At 44.0% G+C, this 27918-nt stretch overlaps 1 protein-coding gene across 1 annotated transcript; it reads right to left on the bottom strand.

The window, feature by feature from the left end:
* Window positions 1–1108: 1108 nt before the first annotated feature.
* C8A (complement C8 alpha chain) lies at window positions 1109–21715 on the bottom strand. Its single transcript, XM_071564965.1, has 11 exons — window positions 21488–21715; window positions 19286–19382; window positions 18239–18383; window positions 16960–17104; window positions 15205–15394; window positions 13723–13923; window positions 12182–12422; window positions 7240–7368; window positions 6304–6461; window positions 3998–4220; window positions 1109–1577 (listed from the first exon to the last, which is right to left on the bottom strand). The coding sequence occupies exons 1-11, from the start codon at window positions 21604–21606 to the stop codon at window positions 1426–1428; spliced, it is 1800 nt and encodes a 599-aa protein (XP_071421066.1). The 5' UTR covers window positions 21607–21715; the 3' UTR covers window positions 1109–1425.
* Between the last annotated feature and the right edge of the window lie 6203 nt (window positions 21716–27918).

Below are 27918 nucleotides of genomic sequence, written 5' to 3'. Positions count from 1 at the left end.
TCCTCCCTGGATAAGTATCATCTTCACCTGCAAAAGCCTAGTTGGCTAAAAGGCCACAGCTTTGCTTCTCATGGTAGGGATTTTTCACAGAACAAGTACATCTGAGGATTCAAGACAACATGGTTTGTTGTTTTCAGCCTATACTTTCATTTACAAGCAAAAGAAAAGTGATGAAAAAATGGTCCTTTGGTAAACATGCCCACAAAAGAAAATATGAGGCCAGATCTTCAGGTACCATAAATCAGCTGTAGTGAAGGGGCAACAGTGATTTACATCAGCTGACTGTCAGCCTGTAAATCCCCAGGCTGTTGAAAAACAAGCATTTCCAAGCACCAGAGCTATACCTGAGCAATTTCTTTCACTAAACCATGATTCCTTTCTACTCCCTCTTCCCATTCATATGTATATGGAAGGGCTGCTTTGTGCTTTGAGGCTTTGGTGCTGTTGTTGTTGTTGTTCATAATGCCTTATTCCTTCTCAGGGCTTTTCTTTCCCCTTCTTCCCTTGTAATGAAAAGCTCAGTAAAATGAAGTGCCATTCGCCTTCCGTCCATCCCAGGTTTTTGTGGCAGTTCATTAAGAAGAGGGAGCTGTGGGCTTTCGCTGTGGTCTCTGGGCACAGTTCAATACTGTGTGAATTCTTGTGCTGAGATTTACATCTCACATTCAAAAAAGCCCCTTAGATCAAGCAGCCCGTTAGCATCTTCTCGGGCTCTGGGTGCCTGGGAGATAAAAAGCCTGCGTGCTAATAGTCAATTCATCACTGAGCTTACAGAGGAATTGCTTTTGCTTGTGTGTGAACATCCTCTGCCCAATGGTTGTGTTCGAGCCTCTCTCATTATTAATTTATTTAAAATTCTTTGTCATTTTGGGTTTACATTTTGCAACGATGCTTCGGCATCTTTAGGCTTGAGCCTTCTCCATGCAGAGCAGCATATGGCTTTGCTGCAAATGCAGCCCTGGCCAATATGCTGGACTTAAAAATCTGTCAATGCCAGCTTACAAAAGTTCTGTGGTACATATGTCAATACCAGCTGCAGAAGATTGCAAGGATCATGAGCTTTTTTGTGTTTTCCAAAGGCAAATACATAAACTTTCTGGGAGTCGAGTTATGTAAACACTTGCGATAAATTTATTTCACGACCTCTTGTAACCCCACAGTCCCCCAGCAGCAAAGCCACCTTTGTGGAGTTCCCACCATCTCCTGTACCCCATCTGTGCTGCTGTGCACTGGGTGGGGCTCCCATCACATCTGGTGGGGCACAACATGTGTTCAGTCCGCCAAAGCAGTTGGTCGGGTTTTGTACAGTGAATCCATACTCAATACCAGCCAATTACTTGTCCCCAGGCTAATTCTGTTGCATGTCTGGAGTATTTAGAGCCCAGCACAGACTCCAGACCTTCTGGCTCAGGTTCCTGTGGGCTCTCAGCAGGCTCTGCTCTGCAGGTGCCTCCCGGTGCAGGGCTGCCCACCATTCTGTGGGGCTGGGTTGGTGCACTGGCGGCTGCGCCGCGACGTGCCCGCCTGGCAGGGAGACCAGCCTGACCAGCAGCTCCAGTGCCCATCTGTCACACCACCTGTAAGCACAGTAAAAAGGAAGGGAAAAACAAACAAAAAAAAGAAGTATTTAGCTCTGAAGTACTACCTACAGCTGCCTGCTTTAGGTGGGAGCAGGGGAGGGAGATGGAGTGGAATGCCAGCAGCAGTTTGGGATTTCAGCTCTGTCTGTAATCTCTCTGGGTATGGACTCCCAACTCCATCCCAGCCATGCCCAGCACACAGATGGCACTTTCAAGCCAGGGGAGATGAAACACCTCAAATACCGACAGCTGTTTGTTTTTATTCTCTGCTCCTTTCAAAGGCTGTGCCTTGGCTTTCCTTTCACAAAGGGCAGCTGACAGCTCTCCCTGCACTAACTTTGTCACCTCTGAACAAGGCAGAGGGACAATAGTCCCCTAATGTCGTGGAGGTGTAGTGAAAAGTCTGCCTATCCTTTTGGAGATGGGTCATTTCAAGGCTTTTTCATCACAGTACAGACTGAGTTGTCAGGAGTGGTCGATACCAGGGATTATGGCAGTGCTCCTGAATGATGGGAATGCTTGATGGCTGTCATTTACTGTCATTTTTTATTTACTCATCTGGCCTTCATGCCTGGCTTGGGCACTTTATTAATCCAGACAGCACAAATGGATGTGTGTGCTCTTACTTAGTGCTGGGTGGAAAGCTGAGTTTTCCATCTGCTGAAACGTCGTGCTTTAAAAAAACTGAGTTTGGTTTTAAATGAATTTTGGAACTAAAAATCTGAAACTAAAACTTGCCCATGATTCAGAAGTGTATCTGTCCCCACTATTGCTAAAATCAGGAAGCAAAGGGCTGGCCTTTGCTCTGCTCTCCATGTGCTGCTTTGGGGGCAGGTCCTGAGCTTTCCAAGCAAATTCCTTGGATTTGGAGGCAGCTCAAAGAACATGAGCTTTTCAAAGAAACCCACTTAGAGTCACTGAAGGAAAGCTTTGCATCCAGCTTCATAAACCATCTACCCAGCTCTGCTCAAACTCCTTATCTCATCACAGCTTTGATTTTCCAGTGTGAGACCCCAGTGATGAGCACATGGTTGAAGGCCTGGAGCTCTGCCTGGTGGAACTGCTCTGAAGATGGATTTTTTTTTTCCAGCTTCATGTGCTGAGATTTGGAATTTTTTTTTTGTCATCATCAATCAAGACAAAAATACCCAGAAAGAACTACGACTTTCTGGAGATGCAAGAGCATGTTCCAAGCTTGGCTTCTTTTGCCATCCATTTAATTTTTTAGGGTAGTATACTAAGTGATAAAGAAAGCATAAATAGAGGCCTGTCACTTTGGAAAAACACATTTTTTCACCCCAAAAGAGATATTCCCTCCAGTTAAAATGCACCCAGGAGAGGGGCAGGGTGGAAATCTGGTAATGTGGTGATTTTTTACTAAAACAGCATTTCTGGTGGCACATTGTTTGAGCACCACTTCCCAGTTGTCTCACCTGACACTTTGCCCTTCCCTTCCCTCCCTGATGAGATTTGTGCCCTCACCTTTGTAGCAGGCATCCTTAGCAGAATGCCACAAGCCCTCTGGAGGATCATCACCCAGAGAATGTGACATGGCAGTAAGCAAGGACCAGGTGATGGTCTTGTTTACAGTAATGAGCTGTGTCTTTAGAGTGACACAGGCAGAGTTCACCCCTTGATGGGCAGTGGGAGCAGCTGGGCCTTGCCAGGGTCCTGCCACCTCAGCTCAGCTCTTTGCAACAAATCAGTAAATCTCCAACTATTAAACACACCCTCATTTCCACTACATTATTCATAATAATCCCAAAATCACAGAACAGTTTGGGTTGGAAAGGACCTTAAAGGTCATCCAGTTCCAACCCACCCTGCAGTGGGGCAGGGACACCTTCCACTAGAGCAGGTTGCTCAAAGGCCCATCCAATACTTCCAGGGATGGGACATCGACAGCTTCACTGGGCAACCTGTACCAGTGCCTCACCACCCTCACAGTAAAGAATTTCTTCCTTATATCTCATCCAGACCTACCCTCTGTCAGTTTAAAGCCATTCCCCCTTGTCCTGAGCTGCTAATTTCAGTCACTTGCAGGATGGCTCAGGACAGTGCAGCAAAAGCGATATAGAAGTGAAGGCTGGACTGATGCACGGATGCAAAGAGCTGTTGGTTCACAGAATCATAGAATATGCTGAGTTGGAAAAGACCCACAAGGATCATCGAGCCCAGCTCTTGGCCCCACACAGGGCCATCTGCAGGAGTCACACCACGTGCCTGAGGGTATCATCCAAACATTCTTGAGTTCTGTCAGAGCTGGTGCTGTGACCACTTCCTCAGGGAGCCTCTTTCCGTACCCAACTACCCTTTGGGTGAAGAACCCTTTTCTAACATCCAACCTGTGGAGAGGAAAGCCCGTCCCTTGGCTGCCTTTCAACCTCCCCTGCTGCAGGTGCCCATGGGGGTCCTACCTCGGCGCTCGGTGTGCTCACAGGCAGGGCCCCTGTAGCCCGGGCGACACTGGCAGGAGCAGGTGTCTCCCACCAGGACGGGTTCTCCGTTGTTCTGGCACGGCCCGCAGCGGCAGGCGTTGAACTCCAACAAGTATTCGTCCAGAGCCCGTTTCAAGTTTTGCCGCTTGCTTTCCATGTTGCCAAGGTTGCTCCTGCGGAGAATTTCGTGGATGGGCTGCAGCTGCATAGGATGGAGATGGATGGCATGGAAATAATTTCAGCTGGGCATCAACTGAGATGCTGTGACATTGCTGGATAAACTCAGGACTCAGGAAAAACTCATTTGTCTTCCTCGACAGCTGCATGTACATCATGCAAATGTGTTGCTGCGACTGATGGGCCCCAGTGAGAAACCACCGTTCCAAAACCTTCCTCATCTTAGAGTTTTGTGCGGGATTGGCTTCTCTGGACATGCTTTGGAGTTTTAGTATGGATTCAACTGATAAATTAAAACACCCCAGTAAGCCCATTTTTTGACTGATTTCTGAGTGCTGTCACAATCTCTGAGATTCTTGCATGCTTTTTGCCTTTTTGAAGAAAATGTTTTGGTAAGAGCTTTGGACAGAGGGTCTTATCAAAATTTATTGCCAGCCTACCACTTACAGTGGCCAGGCTGTGAAATATCCAGTAAATGCTGAGAATGAAAAATTTTGCCTATGTAGTTTTTGCCCTTTGACAAAGTGAAATATACTGTCATGATGTAATGAAATAATATTGTAGTCTACAGCTTTAAGAATATAACTTGCTCGTCATCTTTCCAGTTGGAAAATCCAGTTCCTATCAGACAGCAAAAGCAGTCCAGTTTGGGCAACTGATAATTATAACTTGGCCAATTGAATAGTAATATTCAAATGAATATTAAACCTAAAAGCTTAGGGCTGTCTGAGGACACTTACTTATATTTTTCCACCCATCCATCTGTGCAAACACTGCCTGTGTAGGTCGGGAATTGGTGGAAATCATTCCCAGAGAAGAGCTGGGCATCATCTCATTGCACAAGACACAGTGGAAGTGATTTGTGGGGAGGATCAGAATCAGCTGGGCTTTGGGAAGAGCTCTTAGGCAAATTTGCACAAGCCTGTTTAACAAACTGAGGCAGCTGCAGATAACAGCTGCTGAAGTGGACACAAGCTCTTACCAGCCTCTCTGGTTGCAGAGTGACTGCTCAGCTTTGGAGCAGCAAACACAGAGGTCAACACATGGTTTACTGGAAAATTGCAATAGATTTTGCCCAGGATTGATGGGAACTTGTGCAGAAAGGTGAATAACCTGCAGCTGGAATTGAAAGTGCTTCTACACTATCAGAGCTCTCTGCCACCAGGGTGCTGCCCAGGAAGGCTTGCACAGTCCTTCATGCCCTGCCAATAACAGAGACAATTCCCAGATTCATTTTCCCTTCTCCCACTCTCTGTCAGAGCTTTCAAATGTGCTTTCAGATGAAGACAAGAGGGATAGAAGTGGCAGCATGTCCCTGCCATGATGGAGGTCCTTCCTCCGCACCCCACAGCTGCTCTACTGGAGCAGAGCAGTGATCTTGGCATCTGTGGGCACATGTAGCACTGCTGACCACAGCTGAGGAGTTGTGGCCATCTCCTCATGCCTCTGCCATCTCTGGCCCTGGATTGTTTATGGGGCTGCTATTCCCTCTCCCTTTTCATCCCCTCTACTTGCACTCACTCATCTCCTCCTCATCTCAGAAACCCTGTAGGGTGTTTCAATGATCTTTCCATTTTATGGGACATCCACTGAAACAAACATGAGAGTAGAGCTTTTCTGATTTTTATGGTGATGGACCCTCTTTTTGGAGCATGGAGAATGACAGAACCCACCTGACAAAGCAGCCAGGAGGGCCCTGCTCTGACGCTCCTGAGGAGGGTCTGTATAGGCAGACACTTTACTGGGGGCATTCAAAACACTTTCCCCAGGCCCCTGCTAGTCCCCTGCTTATACAGGAGGGTGGGCACCATCAAGGGGAATAACAAGGATGAATGCAACCACAATTCATCATGAAGCTGTTTAGGAACAGACCAAAAACTTAACTCAGCACTAATCCAGCATTAAGCTCCTTGTCCGTCTCCCTGCGGATGCGGTCGGTGGGAGATGTACTCCCCATTGTGAAATGAATAAGAGGTTACCAGATCAGTGGCCCATTACATTTAATCTTGTTCTGTGATGGGATCACAATAAAAATACGAAATGATCTGCTCGACTACACTTTCATTCCTTATAGTGGCAGAGTTTCTTCAACTGCAGAAAAGCCTTACCTCAAAATCAATAACAGCAGGATTATATTTTAATGACCTTCCCCAGTGACGATACATATTGCCGTCCCAACTGTTTAAGAGTCCTCCACTGTAACTCGTATCTCCCCCTCTGATCCGGGGAATAATATCTTCCACAACTGCACTGTGGCTCTCATCAGCTGAAAAGTTGAATTACACACATATTATTTAGTTACTCTTTCCACACATGCACTAGGCACTGCTTAATGGAGGTGAGATCAATCGGGCCGGGTGCTATCAGTGAACTGCCTCCGGGAATCGATGGCAGCTCCGTGTTCCCTGCCTGGGGGGTGAGCCCTGCCACCTTAGCACAAGGTGGTCTGTGACAAGTTGGGCCTCCCAAATGCTTTAAGCCGATAAGACCTCAAGAGCCTGCACACCTCCAGCCTTGGTTTCTAGTTAGGACATGGGCAATAGATCATGCTCTCTACAGCTCATTAAGTAATGTACAAATCTGGGGTTTTCTACCCTCTCTGGGTACTTTTTGTAGTCAATTTTGACTCTTTTACTAATTTCACAGAACCACAGACTATTCTGAGTGGGAAGGGACCCACAAGGATCATCAAGTCCAACTCTTAAGCCAATGGCCCACATGGGGGATTGAACCCATGACCTTGGCATTATTTTCATGATGCCTTTGCCAGGCATGCCCAGTCTGTCATTGCTGTAGGGACTGCAGCCTTTCAGCCACCCCTCTGCCTCTATTTACACATGTTTCTAACCCAGGGACTGCTACATTCATTCCTGCTCTTTAAAGAGCACCTCCTGGAGACCTGGACCCAAGGTCCCACCATGTCTGGGGGATGGCATCAGAGCTCCCTTCTTCATTCCTTGTGTGACCCTACTTGAATCTCCATGCCAAGTGACCAGAAGAAATAACACAAGATGCCTTAACAGACACGTGCCCTACTGTCATACCAGTTTTCAGAAATCCTTTCCTTTTGCATTCAGAGTATAACACAGCTGCATTCAGATCCAGTTTGTGCTCACTGGCAGTAAGGCCGAGTGACAGCCCAATACAGGCACTGATCTCCTCAGCTCTGATGTCTGCAAAACAAAAAGGAAACAGGTACATTCAGTGACTCATACTGAGTAGATGTTCGTTTTCCTACTTGTTTTCTTTTTTTTTTATCATTGAAGAAAATATTCAGTTATTTTCATGGCCTGTATTGCAAAGTCAAGAGCTACTTGGTGCAGAGGACAGTGAAGAAACCAGTATTTTATTGGGGTGTATTGAGCCTGTCATATAAGAGGTAAGTAGGGAAATGTCCTAACTGTAAAAATTGTATCCTTAGAAAATGTTGGAAGTAAATATCTTAACACAAGGCTTCAGGCATGTATGTCCTTGTTTGATCTATATATTTAAAACCAAACCATTATTTATTTTTACAGACTAACTCATAATTAGGATAAAGCTGAGATCAGCAGCTGAAATCAATAGATCCTTGCCAATTTTCCTAAACTCAGGATCTGACCCACCTGTTAGTGGCTTAAGTAGCATCTTTAGTAGTAACTTGCAAAAAGTCTGTGTGCTGAGAGCTGCCAGAGCCTCCCTGCTGCTGGGCTGCTGCCACCAGCACTGCCACATACATCAAGAAAATATGTAACTGGAGACCCATGAAGTGACTGCAGAGGGGAGAAGGGAACTAATGAGGTGGTTTCACCAAGGTAAGCAATGTGCATATTTCATACAGCCTAGTTTTATGTAAGCACTTCTGTGTACTGCAGATATAAGGCTGTCCTCTTTAGTAGTTAGAAAGTCCATTGATTTCTATAAGTACAGGTATTGTAAGTAATAGATAACTTTTCTATTGCTCTTTCTGTCAGAGGACCTTAAAGTGTTTTACAAAGGAGCCTGGTGACCAATACCATGGCATTGAAAGGGAGGCACTGGGGTCAGTGGGGTTTGTGCACTGTGGGTTAAAGCTCTGAAGACTGAACTTGGAGCACTGTCTGCTGAACTGCCTCACCCCAGCACTGGGGAGCAGTGTCTTGTCTTGCTCTTGTTTAAAATACGGGTAAAACACCCATAGTTCTGGTTTCACAGAGTCACAGAGTGGTTTGGGTTTGAAGGGACCTGTAAAGGTCACCTAATTCAATCCCCCTGCACTGAGCAGGTTCACCTTCAACTAGATCAGGTAGCTCAGAGCCTCCGCCAACCTGACTTTGGATGTTTCCAGAGATGGGTCATGCACAGAGTAAATTAGAAAGACTCTTCATATATTCTGATTAATTAAAAATGCAGCAGTAAATCTTATCACTTGAGCACATTTAACTATCACACCACCTCTCTGGGCACCTTGTGCCAGTGCCTCACCACTCTCATTGTAAAAAATTTTTTATTTCATCTGAATTGACCCTCTTCTAGTTTATACCCATCACCCCTTGTCCTATCACAACAGACCCTAGTAAGAAGTTTGTCCCCATCTTTCTTACAGGCCCCTTTTAAGTGAAGGCACAATTAGAACACCTGAAACCTTCTCTTCTCCATGCTGAACAAATTCTCTCAGCCTCTCTCTCTCGTAGGAGACATCCTCCATCTTCTAATCATTTTCATGTCCTCCTGTGCACTCACTCCAGCAGTTCCATGTCCTTCCTGTACTGGGGACCCCAGAGCTGGACACAGAATCACCTCCCTCAACCTGCTGCCCATGCTGCTTTTGATGCAGCCGAGGACACCACTGGCTTTTCTGGTCTGTGAGTGCACACGGCCAGGTCATGTCCAGCCTCTCATTTTCCAGCCCCCCCAAGTCCTTCGTGTGAGGACTGCACTTAATCAGTTCATCCCCCAGCCTGTGTTGACACCAGGACCCTGAACTTGGCCTTGTTAAATCCATGGGATTCACATGGGCCCACTTCTCAAGATGTGCAGGTCCCTCTGGATGACATCCTGTCCTTCAGGCACGTCAACCACCGCACTTGGATTGTTGTCACCTGCGCAGTTGTTCCCTTCTGCAGGCTCTACAGGAGATGCTCACTGGAGCCACATGTAGGGCACAGATCTGCTCCTTGACTTGGTGGGTCTCAATGGGCAGAGGTGCTCAGCATCCTGACAAAGCTGCCACAAGTCCTGGATTCAAACTGGGGAGAGCTGAAGCATTCTCAAGACTTCGGTGGGAATTGCATCCCATTGCAGAACTGGGCCCTTGAGAAAGATTAAATGTGTAGCACTCAATTACTTGCACTAAACTGTTCAACAGTTGTAAACACAGTGGGTAAAGTTCATTCACCCAAAGCAACGTGAGTGATTGCTTATACTGGTGCTGGAGTGCCATAAAATTAAACTTGAGGAACACCCTGATTAATTGATTTGCCATGGTTCCCATTGAGTAATTATGTTCAGTGAGGGTCTGTCAATACAATTCGCTATTGGTTGCAGCAAGATTGGGTCTTGATAAATGAAAAGTGGTTATCATTGCAAAAGGGTGGTCATAGTAAATATTGGCACTTGAGGGGGAGCCCTGATAGGGGTTTTTTTATATGATATAATTTGCGATAGTTAAATGTGCTCCAGTGATAAGATTTACTGCTGCACTTTGAATTAATCAGAATATATGAAGACTCTTTCTAATTTAGTCTGTGCATAATGTTTCTCCCATAAATGTTCTTGTAATGTGTGAACACATTATACTGTTTTCTGCTAAATAATAGAACCATAACAATCTATTTTAAAAACAAGTAATGAAAAATATTGATGGCAGAGCAACAAGGGACTTCATTCTGACATATGTATTTATTTCACTCATGACCACATCCATATAAGCCCTTGCAGCCTGAAAGATAGAAATGGGTCTGGCAGTGAAACTGCAGTCCTGAGCTCTGCAGTGAATTGTGGTCTGTTCCGGGGTATCTAAATAGAAAAGGTGATTTCATTTTCAAAATTCAGGTTTCCTAAATGCTTAAAGTCCAGCTCACGTCTGTGCTAAGCTTAATGCTCGGTGACCATCTAAGCTGTCTCTCATTTAGAGAGGACTCAGCCAAGGGATCTTTTTCCTGGGCATGTGTTTTAGTCACTGGTCTATGAAAAAAAAAAAGGAGTATTCTCTCTTGCACAGCATTTAACACACAGACCCACGGGCAAGGTGGGCTCTCAGAATGCAGTGGCTGGTCTAAAGCAGGCGCTGTGGTGCTCAGCCCTGTGGGGACTCAGCAATACATCTCCAGCCATCTGCAGAGCTTCAGACTCATCTTGGGAAGCTCTAATTTCAAGATTTGAGCACTTATATCCTGATCCTGACCATTCCTCAGGGAAGGAGGATAATCCTCTTGCAAACACAGCCTTCAAGCATGGCTGTGATCAACATTAGAAAAATCAGGGATTTTTTACTAAATGCTTTCAGACCATGGCATATCAGCCACTTGCAGGTGGGTCCTTCTGGGTCACTGTTGTGAGACACAAGCACTGCTGATTTGGTAAATGTGGACTCTCTAGCAGAGACTGGATTAGGATGAAAATTACATCCCTACTGGGGCACGTTTTTGTCTTTTGCTGAACTTCAACATCCTTCTTTCCTAAGAAAAGGCATCTTGTAGCAGTAAATCTCCTCCTTTTATATACAGCAAGCCCAAGATAAAGCAAAATAATAGCCTTCCTCCACATGTTCTTGATTCATTCTTCCTTTGAAATTGGCAGTCTGCTTCCTGAAGACTTGCTTGCCAAGACCTTGTTCACTTCTATATCACTCACTCTTCAAAGGCAAGAAATGATTTCAAGAAGCATCACATTTCCAAACATTAGAGGTTCAGGACCTTGATGAAAATTCTCTGAATCAGTGATTTCTTGTGGAAAAATTGGCATAGTTAAGTCTCAGTATATGGAGACCATAGTTATCCTAGTGCTGCTGGTACCAAACCATTTCAGACCAAGGGCACGATTTGGGGCAGAACCATGGAAATTATTGGAATTAAAGGAATTACAGCAATTTGCACCAAGTTCAGAAACTTGCACATATTGTCAAATGTTTCCTTCTGCATAAATGTCCAGCCTGGAGTTACCAAGGCAGTGGTACCCTCAGCAGAGTGGAGTGCTGGTCCTTAGGGCAAGTGGGATCTATTGCATTGTTGACACCTTTGCAAAAGATGACAATTTGGTCAGTGTACTAAAGTGCCATATTATTGTTCTGAATCTTATGTTTTTGATTAGGGAAAATGTTATGCTTTGTCTCACCAGTAATGGCCATTCCTGCACTCTAGACATCTTCAGTGGGTATTTTATCTAACTGAGATTTAGAGGTGTGGCTCTCCAGCCTCATACACTGTAATTTGTTGAGAACTGGAACTAACAGAGGTCTGTTACTCTTCAGATATGACAATGAACAGAGTGAAGTGGCAGAGGTACTGCCAAGTACAGTGTGCTATTTCCAGTTACAGAAAATTGCAGCCTTCACTATGAAAAAGCTAAAAAGTGAATAGGCTGGTTTGTACTCTGGATGAGTTTGCAAACCTTGAGCATTCATGGGAATAAAATGATAAGAAATAGGAGAACAATAGCAAGTGACACTGAAAAAATGGAGAAGATGATGCTCAGGTTCCTTCCTAAACTACCAAAACCTTACCCAGATCCTTCTGAAATTAGATCAGGAAGCACATTTTGTGACACTCAAACCAATCCCCCGCTGTGCAGTGCATCCCTCTTGTGAATGTGTGGATACCCCTATGGCATCCCCACTGGGTATTTTTGGGCTTATGATAAATGTGTCTATCACATGCTGGGACAGGCCAGGCAGCTCAGAAAAGAGGTGCTGATGAGCACCCACCCTCACAGGGTCCAGAGTGGAGCTCCACCTCAATGGCACCAGGTTGGAAATACCTGGTTTAGAGCAGAAAGTTGTGAGCAGAGAATATCTTCTCATTTTCTCACCTTTTCTTCGCATTTCCTCCTTATTAATGACAAGGATGTACTCAAAGATGCCTCCCATAGTGCCAGATGTCACGAAATGGGTGCCATAGTCATTGATGAATTTGGCATACATGCCATAGTTGTAGGTGTCTGGAAGCTCCTGCAGGGAGAGCAGCACATCTTCATCCAAAACAATGTTGTCCCTTCTCATCTTGAAACGGGCTGTCTGCACCTTTGTCACAGCTCTAATGAATGCAAGATCCTGCAGGGGAAGAAAAGAGAAGCTGCAGTCAACATTCATTTAAAATAATTTTCTAGTTTTTAGGCTAGCAGAGGAAAGCCCAAGTCTCTGACTGCCAGTGTATGTTGAAGGCACAAAAACAAGCCCAGGCTGAAATGAAATAAATGGCAATTCATTTTTCAGAGTCTGTTTCTGAGGTGCTGTGGAGGTGAAGGGCAAAGCTGTGGGGTTGGATGGTACAAGGTTTGTTACTGATGTGTGAATACAATCTGAGTCAGGCTCCACAAGATTCTACCCCATTCTCTGTTTCTGCTACTTCTTTTCCTGGTTTCCTTTCCATAGTGTTTATTCCCTTTTGCTTTTTCCCAGCCTCAACCAGTGATGCAGGACAAGGGTCAAGGCAAGTCCAGCCCACCTGTGGGGAGATACCCTGGCCAGGAAGATGCTGATGGGGGAGTGTTTCCTGGATATCCCACCAGATCCACAACTCCTCCTCTAGATTAGCCATTGTCTCCAGACAAGGCTCCAGTGCAGCCAGAACAGCCCTTCAAATGATTCCTCCAATAACTGATCATCATTTAGCTGCAAACATCATGTGAGTCTGAACAAGGGCACAGTAAATACTATAATGGTGCTCATTTCAAACAGCTTTTAAGGGCATTTTAACTCAGAACACCATCAAAGTAATTCTTCTTTATTGTTTTCTGTCAGCAGCCACGAGAGAAGTGGAGATGGGGCATGGTAAATGTGGGAAATACCAGCACTCATGTTATTATGTTGGAAAGAGGTCATCACAGCTAATCCATGATGTAAACCTGCTGTGAGAAGTACTCCCTATAACCAGGTACTATTTTTTCAGCATGGTATTTTAACCTCTCATAAAAACTAGCATATTTCCCCCTCATAAGACAGCTTGTATTAATTTGAACAAGATAAATTTGCTACCAGAGGCCTTCCCCTGAGGACTATTGTTTGGATCAGCATCTTGATATTTCCTCCTCCCTCATCATCACTTTTAAGCATTTTTTTATATATGTGCTCAATGTAGCCACGAAACAGGATGGGGTGAGATGACATGTGTTGTGGCACTTCGTAACTCAATTTTATTCTCACTCCCTGTTTGCTAAAACATACGAAGAGCAACAAACAGGATTACTGATGATCACACATTTGCAATTACATGAACAAATTAAGGTACGATTACTCTGTGTTAAAAGATGCAGTGGAGAGAATAAACTGACATAAGTTATAGCCAGACCATGCAATGCACAGATGACACAAGTGGAGCATATGCAGCACTGATGGGGTTGGGTTTTTTCACCTTTGCAGTGTATTCCGTGAAATTCTTCAGGGATCCTTTGCCACCTGATAAAGTGTGGCCCAGGTTTACCAGCACATCTGGACCTGCAGGGCCAATTCCAATGGTAAAGCCCATTGTTTTGGATCTATCACGTTTAAGGGCATCAAGCAGATCCTTTGAATCATCGTAAAACTCAAAAGTGAATCCAGAATCAGCATGAGCCTAAAAGGAAAGGAGCAGGCATTAATTTTTCAGGTACTTCCCTTTCTTTTGAGTCTTCATTTCTTCAAGGAGCTCATAGTGCCTCTGTTGAAGCCCGTGATGCTCCCGAGAGCATCAGCATTGACTTCAGTGGATGTGGAATAAGGAATTAAATCATGCGTTGTTTCATTTGGAAAATTATTGAGAAATGTGGATAAAGCCAAGCATTTTGCTCCATCCATCTCCAAGCAGGGGAGAGGTTTGTGTTTAGCCACTCAAACCCAGAGCTAGTATTGGTACCTATTAAGATGGCTTGACACTTCCCATTATAACCCCCTCCTTCCAATTCCTTACAGCTCTGCCAAATCCTAATGATTTGGACTGAATTTTTTCTCTCCAGCCTGCTTCGGGATGAATTTATTTCAGAAAAAAAAAATTCAGCAGCCATGTACAGTGGCAAGACTAGAAAACAAACATTGTCTTGCCTCTGTTTTAGAGAAGTGACCTTTTCCTTGACAGCTCTACTTTGCTGGCATGTGGAATTGAGCAGCCTTGCTGAATCTGGGCTGTGCCATTTGCCAGCTCTGTAAAAAGCCAGCCCCAGTGTTGAAGCTGGGGAGTAAGGGCCACAGGAGACTCTGCCTGCTGGGAGGACATGAAAGCTGCTTGCATTCAGTCCATGGCTGTAATATTTCCCAGGAATAATGTGTTTTCATTCATTCATGTCAGAAAGCATAATGGATGTTTAACAGTGTGGCCAAGGCACACACTTAAGATGTGGGAGACCCGGGTTGAGTCCTTGCTCTACTTAGATCAGTCTCTAAACTCAGATGTGTCCTCAGGTATTGTGATACATGGTGACAGATTTCAGGATCCCTGTCTCACTCAGAATTTGGATTTCTGTCCCTTGTAGCCATGCCACAGACTTAAAATGCTTTCAAAAACTGAACTAGTAGCATCATTACTGTTTTACTCATGGTCAACTTCATCCCTAGAGAGGCAAGTGGCTTGTGCAAGCTCTACAGTTCATTAATAGCAGAATTTAGAGAAAACCCATTTCTCTTGGCTCTGACTAGGCTGGAGTAAGCAGTGACAATATCTGGGTGATAAAGCACGTTAGTTCCTTGGTGTGCCATAAACCAGCATTTATACCATCGATCGCCTGTTGTCTCGGGAGCAGTTGGGGAAAGGTACCTTGAAAGACAACCTACAGTGAATGATAAAATGCACCTGATATCTTTGTAGGAAGTTCGACTTTTTGCTGGGAAATTATTGCTGAGTTTGGCCCCCCAGAGCACTTACTAGGAATTGGTATATGTGAAAGTTGTAAGGTTTGCGGAAATACTTCTCGTCGTCGCCGTAGTAGAGGCGCTCACAGGCCGCGTCGTACTTCAGCTCCCGCCACTCTCCGTTGTAAACAGACTCACAGTGGCCTCCAAAAAATCCAGGATCGTATATAAACTGTGCCCCTTCCTGTGTTAGGATATTGTATCTTGCAAAGAAATAGCATTCAGGAAGTTACGCATCGCTCCTGTTTTATTTCCTCAATGGTCTCTGTCACAGGTCCTCCAGACACTACAGGTTATTTACCCTCAGCTCTCTTGAGGAATTTGAATAACACTAAAATTGGGTTGGGTTTGCTATCTCCTTGCTTTCTCCTTCCCAAACAGACATTTTATTTCTCACACATTTGTTTGGACTTATATGCTAGAAATGGAAGAAATCAGTTAAGTAGTTCAGCCCCTGCCAGCACGTACAGTTATGAAAGTCCCAAAGTCCTGGAATTCCTCCAGGTCCCCCTTGAGCCTAATACATCTCACTGTCACAAAGTGCTTCCTGGCATTCCATATAATTATTTTCTATCTTAATTTCATCTCTTTCGTTTCAATAATGATTCCATTTCTCAGGGCAGTTAACACCCTCCCTAGACATGCCGTCAGCTTGTGCTTTGCCATGTTCTCACTTATTATTTCCTTATTCCTCCTTCCTCCCTCTCTCCAGCCCTCACAGCTGCTGCCCTCTGAAATCCCTTCCATTACTTAGCATTCCATATGATTCCATGGCCCAATGTGAAACCGTTATTCAAAGCAGACAGCAGCATTGCTCTTCACAACAGGGAATCACCTTTAGAGCTAAGACAGTAAACCCCATTGGTTTTGTATGTTCTACAGGAGAAACACATCAGAGCAGAATTAAATAGATTTCTCAATGAAAATTAATGCATGTCTTGAAAAACTTTTGATGGACTCTCCCAGGCCCTGGGCAAGAGAGACATTTATCTCATGGACTCCAGAGAGTGTTGGATGGAGCTGATGCAAAGGTTATCTAATGGCTGACTCCAATCCCACACTATAGTCCATGCCCATAGAATCCTGGAAGGGATCTTAAAGATCATCTCATTCCAACCCTCCTGCCATGGGCAGGACATGTTCTCCAAGTGAAACTGGGAAGTATCTTGGTTAAAACACAAGATTAATAAGATTGTCCCAATGCACAGTGGGCCTTTCAAGCTGTACTGGATTTCTCTTTTGCATGTATTACCCAATCAAAAGTTGGGACTGAAAAGCAGAACACTTCTTCATGGATAGGAGTATTTCCCTGCATATATTTATGTGGAATTCAGGCTTCCTGCCTTAAATCTGTGCTCTGAAGTCCTAAATCATGGAGTTAAATCTCCTTGAAGATGAACACCACCAGGATGCTGCATCTCAAAAGTCTGCTGTTTGCTTTAATATATTACTTTTGTCAATTGGAGAAAGCCGTGAGATAACTGGGATATGTTTTTACAGGAGTATAAAGAGACCATCACAAGTACAGTGTGGCTGGTAGAGGCCAAGGTCAGGTAGTAAATTAGAGATAGGATTTGAAATAAAAGCTGGGATGAACCCTCCTGCCTCCCTCATTGCTACCCACAGTTGCATGGGACAGCTCCTCTCCTTCAGGTTTTGTACAGCACCCCCTCAGTTCATGGATCACTTCTACTGCTAAGGAAGAGCAAAAGAAGAGGCTTAATCCTATTATGACTGTGTGAGTAGCAGCTATTGATTAATTACTCACCCTTGGACTGCTTTTTCAGACCCTGGGACTGGGAACAGATCTTTACAAGGGCTTTCAATATCTTCATCCTCGCAGTTCTCCTCGTCAGAGCCATCTCTGCAGTCTGTCTCTCCGTTGCACAGGAGGTGCCGTTTAATGCAGCGACCTAAAGTGCACAGACGGGTGATGGTTTATGTGCCCTTCAGAAATTCCTGCTGGCAGCTTGCACTGACTGGGCTCTTTTTCACCCATATCTCAGGGCCACAAGGAGTCATACTGGGTGTTAAACACAGTGCTCTTCCAGTGGGAACTTGTTTTTCCAAGCTATTTGGGGAAGTTTCCCGTTGCAGCCGAGAATGAGCACAGCTCCGAGTCCAAGCTGGCCACTCCCATGGGGTGGGAATCAAGATGAGGTCACCTCACTGTCTGGGCTTTATTAACTTAAATTATGCTCTTGGAAAGTTGCTATAGGAGTAGCTTCTTTACTTGGCTTAAGGTAAGTCAACTCTATTTTAATAGAGTGCAATTTTGTCTCTGCTCATTGCAGGTGTTTGAGGGGGTTATTGCAACACTTAAGAGGGCAAGAATGGATGTTTGCAGGAGGGGCATCTTGGAAGGGCTTTTGCTTCTTGGAGTGAGGAGAAAGCCTTGACGTGACAATCATGGCAGAAGGGATCTGGCACTGCTGCACTTGCCTTGATGGAGTGATGGTGACCTGCTCCAGCTGCTGAGCTGGTTGCAGAGCTGATGTGTGGTTCTAAATTTCAATATAGTTTTCATTAAATGCTCAAGATGGAAGCTTGAGCCATTTGTGTGGAAAAAAAAAAATCTGTCAAGGCTAGTCAAACTTTGAGAGAACAGCCATATTATATCCCAATCCTCAGAGCTGGGGTTGACTAAAAATAAATAAATCACCCCAACAGATTGCTACTTGGATTGATGATTGAACTATGTCTCTAGCAGGGGGGAAAGCTGCGTGTTGTGGGAACGTTGTGCCCATGGAGGGGAGTGTGTGTGTGTAGCACAGCAGTTGGAGCAGAATATTTCTACTCTCTTTGTTCCACTGAAAAATTAACATTTTCCATGTCACACAGCCTTCTTTTCTGTTTAAATCTGAGTGTAACATGGATGCATTCCTGTAAAAGTAGGGGGGGGCGGGGAGGAACAGAGGGGAAATCTCCTGTTTTCCCTTGCACATTCACCATCCTGTGGCGTGGTTGGCAGGGGATTGATACCACCCCAGGGCTGCCCACCCAGGAGCAAAATCACTTTGGCAGGAGGTTGTGCCTGGTTCACTCACCTGTTTCCTTGCACCTAAAGTCCTTCCCACAGCTGGGTGGTCCAGTACACGTTGTCTCAGCACGACAAGCTCCCTCATCCCAGAGGTGTCCTGCGCATCTCTGCCCCGCAAACGCCGCCGGCTGCAGCAGCCTCCGGTAGCGGTGCTGCACCACAGGAGAGACAACCACTCGTATCCCCCCCCAGGCACCACCTCCATGGGCTATACAGCAATCAAAACTACCGTTTTTATCTATATTCCTGCTTTTTTCATGCGGCCTGAAGACTTTGTATGTGGTAAATGGAGAGGGAGAGTCAGTGGAGAGGTGGGACCTCAGATTTGCCTGATGTTCATACATGAGAATTCAGAGGCTGGAGTGACTGTTTTTAAAATTTCTCTTCTGTATTTTATGGCATTTTTCCAGTTACACATGCTTTGTCCTGGAATGTAGCAGGCTCAGATGGACACAGACACTAATTATAACACTGATCCTGCAACATTTCTAATGGATTATTAATGAGAATTGCTGCTCTTTAAACTAGGAAAGGGAAAAAAAACAGAGAGAAGAGCCAAATAATTTACTGATTATAAGCACAGGAACAAAAAATGCAGGGATAACAAACTCAGTAGGAAACAAAATCATATCAGATATTTGAAAATAAATTCTAAAATTATGATGATGTGAAATTATATAAAAAATTGAGAACAGGAGCAGATGAGTGAAGTCTGCTCCTATTTTTTCATTGGAATATTTGCATTAAGATTCAGGAGATACTTAATTAAATCCGAGATAGAAAGGGAAGAAAGTCTTGGGCAAATATCCTGGCCTGAATCTTCCACCATTTGCCTTGACTTTCCTTTTCCCGTTCTGCCTCAAACAAATTTATTCCCCAGTTTACACCAGGGTGAGTAAGAACCTCTCAAGTAGAGGAGCATCTCCATCATATTTGGATGAGTTTACTGGATGCCTCAGAATGATGAATATGTATAATATATATAATTAATGTGTGTACATCCTCATCACAGACACATCTGAAGATAAATGAATACATTACAGTGGATCCTTACTTTTCTCTCTTGGCAAGGAAAGCAATCAGTCCATCCTGACCACTGGCTCAGCTGACAGTCGACAGGAGCTGGAGAATTAACATCTCTGCTTCTTCTTCTAAGGAGGGGAAGAGAGAGCAGTCTGAGGTATTTGAAGCTGAGTTTTAAAGAAGGCTGGAGGCTAGAAGGGGGAAAATTATCTCTGTGTGTGTTTTTCCACCAGGAACCTCTGTTGTAGGAAGTGGGAAGCATCCCTTAGCAGAGGTGACTGTACAACCCAAGATGCCCCATCCAAGTATTCATCAGAATTGATCATGGGCCACAGGTGCAGTGCCTGAGGATTTAGTCTTGGATTTTCTGCTCTCTCAAGAAATCCTAGCTCTATCCAATAGGTAGATTTAAAATTATAATTAAATATATACATAATATATATAAGAGCAAACACACCGAGTAAACAGAAGTGTCATGAACAGACGGGTTTTAAAGAAAAGCTGATTTTTTGGCTTTCTTTTCAGAAGCACATCACAATCTCCAGCAGCAGGGATGTTTATCCCCTTGGGCCTCTTTTGAAATCTATTGATTTCACTTTTTGTACACCAATGTGAACTCATGGTCAGTATTTTTCCTGCTAAGTATGAAATCAGGTTCTGATTCCCATGGGCTTTGTGGAGTGATGGCAATGGCTACAGTAAGACTGCTGAGAAAACAAGGTACAAAGGATGTTGACCAAAAATTTGTTGGTTGTCTATTTTTAAAACAAAACACACAAATTCTGAGAAGAAGAAAATAACTAAAGGAAGAGTACAAAAGCAGAAAATGGCAAAGGTGCTGTATCTCTGTGGCCCTTGGATCAGGCTCTGCCCATGCACTGAAACTCAGTATATAACAGGAAGAAAATTCTTCTCTTCCCTCCCAGCCCACTCATTATGATCTCTATTTCTGTCCTAACTCCTACAGCCTTTATTTGTATGATGCATTTCTTTGTCTTGAGGAGCAATCTGTGGTGTGCTGATACAACTCAGTGTTTGCCACAGCCTTCAAAGCATTTTAAGGAGTTATTCCAAGTCAAAACATCATCATTTCTATTATTATTTTGGTGATTAGCTAATGAGCAGTCTGTTTTACTTACAAGACTGCAGTCCAAAGAAAAATATTGATAATTAGCAGAGGTATGGAGCACATTGGGGATTCATCAGAGGCTGTAGAAAAGAGACTTACTAAATGAAAGCCACAACAGCTCAGTGAGGGAGCCTGTGGATGCAGATCCTTGTGCAAGATAAACCTCACTGTAACTCCAGGAAAACAACAGGAACCTGCAGACAAACAGAGCTGGAGGACACACATGCATTGATGCCTTTTTGCTCTGACAGGAGGATTTGTGGGCTATGTCCTTCAGCACTTTGCCAAGTACTTAATTGGCTCACCTTGGATTGGATTTTACATTTACCTTTTCATTATTCTGCCTTGTTTGATAAGTTCATCAAACATCAAAAATCTTGTCTTTGTTCATTTTCAAAAGGGATTATGAGAATAAGCCTTCATAATTAAGTGTATCACTACCAGGTTTTTTCCTTTCTGCCTTCTCCTTGTCTCCATGTTCCAATTATCACTGATACCTTTTTTTGATCCTTCTAAATCATATTTGCCTTTACAACAAGCCTGAAATTAACAGCTGTAGAAAAAAAAATCCAACCATTTTCCTATCATGACACTATAGCTTAAGAAAAAAAGTAACTTGTTTATTCATTTCCTTCAAAGCCCAAGTGACACTCACATAGGTTAATAATATTGTTCACAGAAAAAAATTGAGGTATGAGGAACTGGCTTGGATTGAAAATTGGGTTATTCACGTGCACTTGTTAACTTCACATTGTCAAATGTAAAATAATTATAATGAAAAAGAATATGAAAAACTATTAACTCATAAATCATCCCATATGGAGAATTCATTTCAAGTGCCCAAACCCAGTATGGTAATTTCAGTAAGGAAGTTTAAGAAGGCTTAATAGTCTTCTGTAAAAGAAAAACCATTGTGCAAACAGTTCCTTTAAGAAGGAATTACAATCCTGAGCTTGGGCTTTGGACAACTGCCAGTATTTTTTTCCTGGTAGCTGTTTACAGAGAGAGCCCGGTGTGCACATGCCTCAAGTTGGGGCAGAACTGATGGGCTGACTGACATGCTGGAAATTTCTACATGTAAAGTTGTGGATGGAACAGACTTACCTTTGGGTAGGCAGTGCCTTAACCTCCTTGCATGCTGTTGCTGTGGCCTGGCCTGCTATTAAATCCAGGAAACATATAGAGAGGATCAAAGGAGAGAGCTGACATGGGCTCCACCACATTGTTTTCCCATATGTAAATGTTTGCTATAGATCAGCTGCAAACAAAAGCTTGAAGTTTCGGCACTGCTGGAGAAGCACAGAGCCCACCAGCTTCCAAAATGCTGCTGTAAATCATTGACAACAGCACAGATCGAATCACAAAGAATCAGGACACATCCCAGAGGCCTTTGCCCTTTTGGAAACAAATTCTCAGTTTTCTGGGAAGGAAATATATTAAACTGTGCAACTGTTTCCACATTAAAGTCAATCAAGTCCTGTTGCAGCTGTGTGTTTCTCATCCAGCCTGCACCCTCCTTTTAATTTGAAGGAGGAGGAAACTAATTTTATTTCCCACAGTGGCTTCACTGTAATGTTGATGTGTCTGGTTGTTGACCAAGGAAAAACCTCCCAGTACAGTAAATTGAAGATGAGAACAAATTGTGTTATAAGGAACATGTACATTCCAGATATGTCAAGGGAATGGCAGTTCAGCATCCGGCCATTGCCAGCCCCATAAGAGAGTTTCCCATCTCCAAAGCTGATGTGAGTTATCACCTGGCTTTTGGATGGCCCTTACAGATTATTTGTTTTTAAGATAATAGTCACAAGATGATAATATTTAGTTCTGTAAAAGTGGCCATTGGAAAGACACTTGGTCATAGCCCAAGTTGCCCCATAGCTGATTCCTCAAGCTTGCACCCAGCCTCCAAAATTCCTGTTAGGACCCCTGGGCAGGCACAAAAACGCACAAAGAATCTGTAACTTCATTAGATATCAGTTAATAAAAAGTAAGAGATTTCTGGGGATCTGTGTGTTTAAATAAGGGTCTGTATCTCCCTGCTTTTTCTTCTGCATAAGTGGGCTTAGATGCTTCAGACATAAATGAAGTGGTCCAAGCAGACAACTGGAAGTTTGAACCTCACAAAATTCCAGAGAAAGCGTAATTATTGCAGGAAAGTCTGGTCTTGGGCTATTACAGCTATTAAGAAGACAGTGAATTGTCCTTTGTCCACAAAAGATTGGGATAGAAGTGTCACTTTGTGTATTTCCCAAATTAATTGCAAAGCTCATTTCAATAGCTGGTATTGTAAATTATCAAAATAAAAGGACCTCTTACAGGGTTGTTTTAATGTAATTAAAGTTCAGAATGACCCTGGGGCTTGTCTTTGCTAAACACAAAGAAATGTAGCACATGGGTAAACTCTGTAGTGAAATGAAATGAAAACTGCCCTTTTGTGACCTTCGGGAGTATGTTAATGTAATCCCTTACTGACTAATGCACTTCAGATGGGTTCACAAAGTCCTGCTCCTTTCTTTGCCTATGCAAGAAGAACTCGAATAAGGGGTTTAATATTTTTTTAATATACTATTAAACCTAAATTGCTTTTGCCTGGGAGAAAAGTAGGGAATTGTAACTGGCCTAAGGCAATCCCCCTTGTCACCTCCCTGTTACATATCACAGGCTTTCTGCATCACTGTTAAGGCAGAATGACATAAAAAGGTTTTAGCAATGCCTATAGAGGTCTGGCGGGGAGGGACCCCAATGTCCCCGTGGTGGGACCATCTCTGGCCATCTGCCAAATCTTCCTTCAATCCAAACCTGGGCTGTCCTGTGATACAAATGGCTGTTTTGCACAGCCAAGTGCCTTCTCAGCATCTAAGGAAGACTGTCGAAGCATTACATCTTTTCTTTTCTGATAGCAGCATCAGAAACACACTGTATATATCTAATGAAAGTTATTTGTGGCACATCTCCCAGGTAAAAGCCTGGGCTGGTTTGTGCAATCAGGCACAACACCAATTTCGCACTGATAGGTGAGGTCGTCTGGGGGAGAGGCGCGTGAGAGAGATTTAAGCAGCAAGCAAAGCACTCCACGTTAGAGGTGAAATTAAAGAACCTTTCTCAAAGGTGTTATGTTCCAAAAGTGATATATATATATAAAAGCTATGGTTCCATCTATAACATTATGAATTGAACGTGTCTAAAATGCCTGTTGGATCCTTGACTCTAAACCTGAATTAACTCTCTCAACCTCTGGCTTGCAGTGCTGGCCGTGCTGTCAGTGGTGATGCAGTCACCTTCAGGAGGATGAGCCATGAAGTCTTGGAGCTCTTGAGGAGCATGGAAATACCTGTGAGCAGGCTGGGATGAGCAGTGAGGTCACGTCATCACCTTGTGACTATTCCCATCACAAAAAGCTCTTTCCCCCGACACTGAAGAAATCTTTCACTCTAATTAGAAGACCTACAACTCCTCATTTACAGCTCTTATGGATCTAAAATCAGGGGCAGATTAACTCCGTGTAAACAATCCTGGGCACCCACTTATCATCACTGGATAATGCAATACAGGATTTTGTTTGACTTCAAATGTGTTTGGCCCAGAAAGGGGAATTAATTTCTGCCTGCAGAAGGCGTTGATCTTTTGCATGGCACCTGAGCAGCCCGTGGGCAATGTGGCTGTCTGCATGAGCCCAGCTCCACGGTGAAGTTGTAATATATGTAAGACAATGTTGTTGTCGTCCAGCAATTTGCATTTGCTCCTTTTTCATATGTGGATTTTTATTTTTAATGTAGTAATATAGTTTTTGCTGCAGGGGATATAGTTATGTAAAAAAATCATCCTTTTTTATGCCAATGTTCTATTTATATTTTTCATTGTACATTATTCATGCAATACAATAAATCTGAATTTTGTTCCTGACTTGAAGACTGTGACCATCTAAAGGGAGAGTCCTGTTCTTTTTTATTCTATTTGCTATATCCTACCCACAGACTTGTATCCAAGCTTCTTGCTGTTGAGCATTAGGTGATGTGACTGACATGTGCTGTTTGTTCTCTCGTGGTTCATCAGGGAAAAGAGCAGAGCAGGCAGCCTTTTATTCAGGGGTGGTGGGGTTTTTTTTCAAATACAGAGATTATTGAAATGCACAGGGATTATAGAGATGGAGCTATGGCAAGATCAAGAAACTATGCCTGGAAACTGGAGCTCTGCCTTCATAGTTTGGAGTTGCTGGTTCACATGTGCTTTCACAGCACACATGGGCTTTCTCAGCTCATCCTCTCCTCAGGAGCTGGAGAACTTTCTCTGCATAGCAGTTTGGTAAAATATCTTTTGTTTTGCCAAGGAAGCAAAGCTGGCTACCAGGGTCTTCATCTCTGAACTTCAAAATCAAAACCCAAGCACAGATGTCTTTAAGAGAAGGATTTAGATTTGGAAAATAGCTTTATATTGTACAGCAAATAGAAGACCTGAGTAGAAGTATGAAGAAGGATAAGACAGATACAAGGTGTTTGCTGTAGTTTACCCTGCAGAGCAGATGCTGTGTGCTACATGATGTTTCTGCAGTCTTGGCATTACAGCAGGGCAGGGAAAGGATGTGCCTGACCCTGGTCCTCATTCATGTCAGAGGGGTGACAGCAAACAGTGCTGACCAGCCTCTGACCAGCATGGGCACCAGTTCTGCATCTGATTTCCTCAAGGGTGTCTGTTTTTCATCCCCACCTTAAATTCTCCAGCTACTGAGTGCTTACAGTGAGATGGTGCATTTTAAGGATCAACAACATCGTGTGTGTGTGTGTCAGTTACAGAACAGAGAAGCTGTGGAGAGGCATGGAAAAGGTCCATAAGGACCATGGAAAAGGACCATAAGATGACTACAGCCCTAGTGTCACTGAACTGGTCTGATAACATCTCTTCTACCAGAGTAAACACTTATCTTTAAACACACAAATAATTATATGGACTATATTGCTAAAAAAAAGTGTGCACTTAAGTGTGGCATCAGGGCCATACTGCAGAGACAACCGTGTAGCCTGGACAGATAAAATACCTGCAACATTGCAAGGCTTTTAAATTATTTTTCTTGAGTGCTACAGTGCTTCAGTGGGGCTGATCTTAAACCTTCTGATGGAGCCATGTGGGTACCTACATTGGCTCCTCCTAAACAACACTTGTCCTGGCCAGTCCAAGAAAGTGCTGGCTTTTTGAATGCAGGGATCAATAATACTGCATTTTCTTAAATTTCTCATTCCTGCCAGCAATGCAAGAGTGAGTAAGCAGCTCGATGGTGGAACAAGTGATCCTCTCTCCCCCTCTGCTGGAAAACCATGATATGACCTCCTGGCATAAAAATTATGAGATTCAAGTCATCCTCATTGCTACCCATGGCAGGGGGTTGGAACTAGATGATCTTCACTGTGCCTTCCAACCCAGGTCATTCTTGGATTCTATCAGATGTGCAGGGAAACAGATTGAGGTGGATGTTCTGGCCCTCTTGGGGGTAGAATAACACATAAAACCTGAGCCAAATTCCCTTCCTAGCACAAGGCTGTGCCCTGCTATCCACTTTCCCCCATTTGTCTGGGGTTTGAGTTGCTTTTTTAAAGCCTGCCTTTTCCCAGTGTTGTCTCACATGGAGGGCCAGGAGCTGTGACAAAGAGAAAACAATTTGTCAAATCACATCCAACCTGTAATATCATGACACTGGGCTAATGTTATGACCAATTGTATAATGGGCAACACCTGAATCTAGCTGTCTTCCAGGGAAGACTGGATTGCCTAAAAATTTGCCTCATCTTCACCAGTCACACTGCCCCACCTTTCTAAAAGTCTGAAAGATTAGGAATAAATCATATTCACATGATCTGCTGTTGTTTCTGGTCTGTAGTAACACCACTGTGAAATTCAAAACCACCAACCAACAAACCAAAAAACCCCAAATAAACAAACAAACCAAAGGAAAAAAACCCACCAAAATTCCAACTCTGTAATAGACCTACATTATATGACAAATCCCACCAGTCATTAAGTAACTGAAAAGAATAATATAATTCAGGGAAAATAAACCTGCTGGATACTGTGCCTGCAGTCCTTGGACTGATGCAACTATATAATATACTAATAGCACCACTGCAGAAAAAAAATCCATCCAAATAATGAAATTTTAAATTTTTAAACAGGCTGGAATGGTTTGTTCTGGGGAGGTTGTGCATGTGCAGGGAGTGTTTGGGGCTGCTGCTCTCAGTAGTGATGTTTGGTTTTATTCACATCGGGGCTGTGCCTGCAAACTCCTGTTCTGGGTCGGTGCCTCTGAGACACAAACCCAGAGCAAACCCCAAGCTCCTGCTCCAATCTGCTGCCTGTGGAATAACAGTGGTGGACAAGATGGTCATTGTGTTTTGCTGGGACGTCACTATTCCTGGCAATTTGCAGCTTGGTGGGGACCGATGGAAGGTACCAGCACTGTGGGAAGAGGTGGGGCAGAAGGGGAAGGGCTAACAAAGGATTCCCTGCATTCCCTCCAGCATTTCAGGCAGGGTGCAAAGTATTTTGTTGTCTCTTGATATCTGTGGCTGGTTTCTTGAAGGAAATTGTGCCATGTGGTCCATTAATAGATCACTTACATAGAGCAGCACCAGTCCTTTATCATCAGACTTTCCCCAAAGGTCCAGAGCCAGGGCAGAAAGCTGGCTTGCAGCTCTGCAGTGTTTGATGTGTACAGCACTGTGGCTACACCGTGCTCCTCGTGCAGTTACTGCAGCCCATTGCAATTTATGGCAGCCCTGGGGCTGCTGTCGAAGGGAGGTGAGGCCAGTGGGGTCCCACCAGGGCTAACACTCACAAAATGCATGTTTTCAAGAACCTTTTGGCATTTTCTTTTTCTTTTTAAAGTGCATATAGAGGAATCTGCCCTGTCCGTTTCTGCAGGACCACAGCTCTGAAGTCACAACCTCCCAATTCTCCAACAGTGCTTTAATTCATGGCCTGCGTTCATACCACTCATAAATCCTCCCCAGCTACCTGTACACAAAGCTGGCATTGATTTCCATCACGCTGAGACTTCAGGCCTGGCTTGGGGGACTTTCCTGCCAACTCTCAGGTCGGCAGGACCCCCCTTTCTCCTCCAAGACCACCATGCAGCGGCAGGACTTTTCATGTGGTGAGGAACCAGACTTGTGCTTCGAGTCATGTCTCTGATAAATAAGCCATTTTTCCCCCCCCGATTTTTCTTTCTGTTATTTTTTCAGTTCTCCTTAAGTTTGGCTTGGGAAAGCAGGGTCAGATTAGGCTCTTAAGAGCATTGGTCCCACTGCTGAAGACATTAGGAATGCCTGGGCCAAGGCTTTGCTCAATGCACGTGTGCAAAGGGGGACTGAACAAGGGGAAATGGTTTCAAACTGAAAGAGGGTAGGTTTACCTTTGATATTAGGAAAAAATACTTCCCTGTGAGGGTGGTGAGGCACTGGAACAGGTTTCCCAAAGAAGCTGTGGTTGTCCCATCCCTGGATGTGCTCAGGTCTGGGTTGGATGAGGCTTTGAGCAACCTGGTT

This window comes from Pithys albifrons, chromosome 10 (genome assembly GCF_047495875.1).
Source record: "Pithys albifrons albifrons isolate INPA30051 chromosome 10, PitAlb_v1, whole genome shotgun sequence".
Lineage (NCBI taxonomy): Eukaryota > Metazoa > Chordata > Aves > Passeriformes > Thamnophilidae > Pithys > Pithys albifrons.
This window is presented reverse-complemented; position numbering and strand designations above follow the sequence as displayed.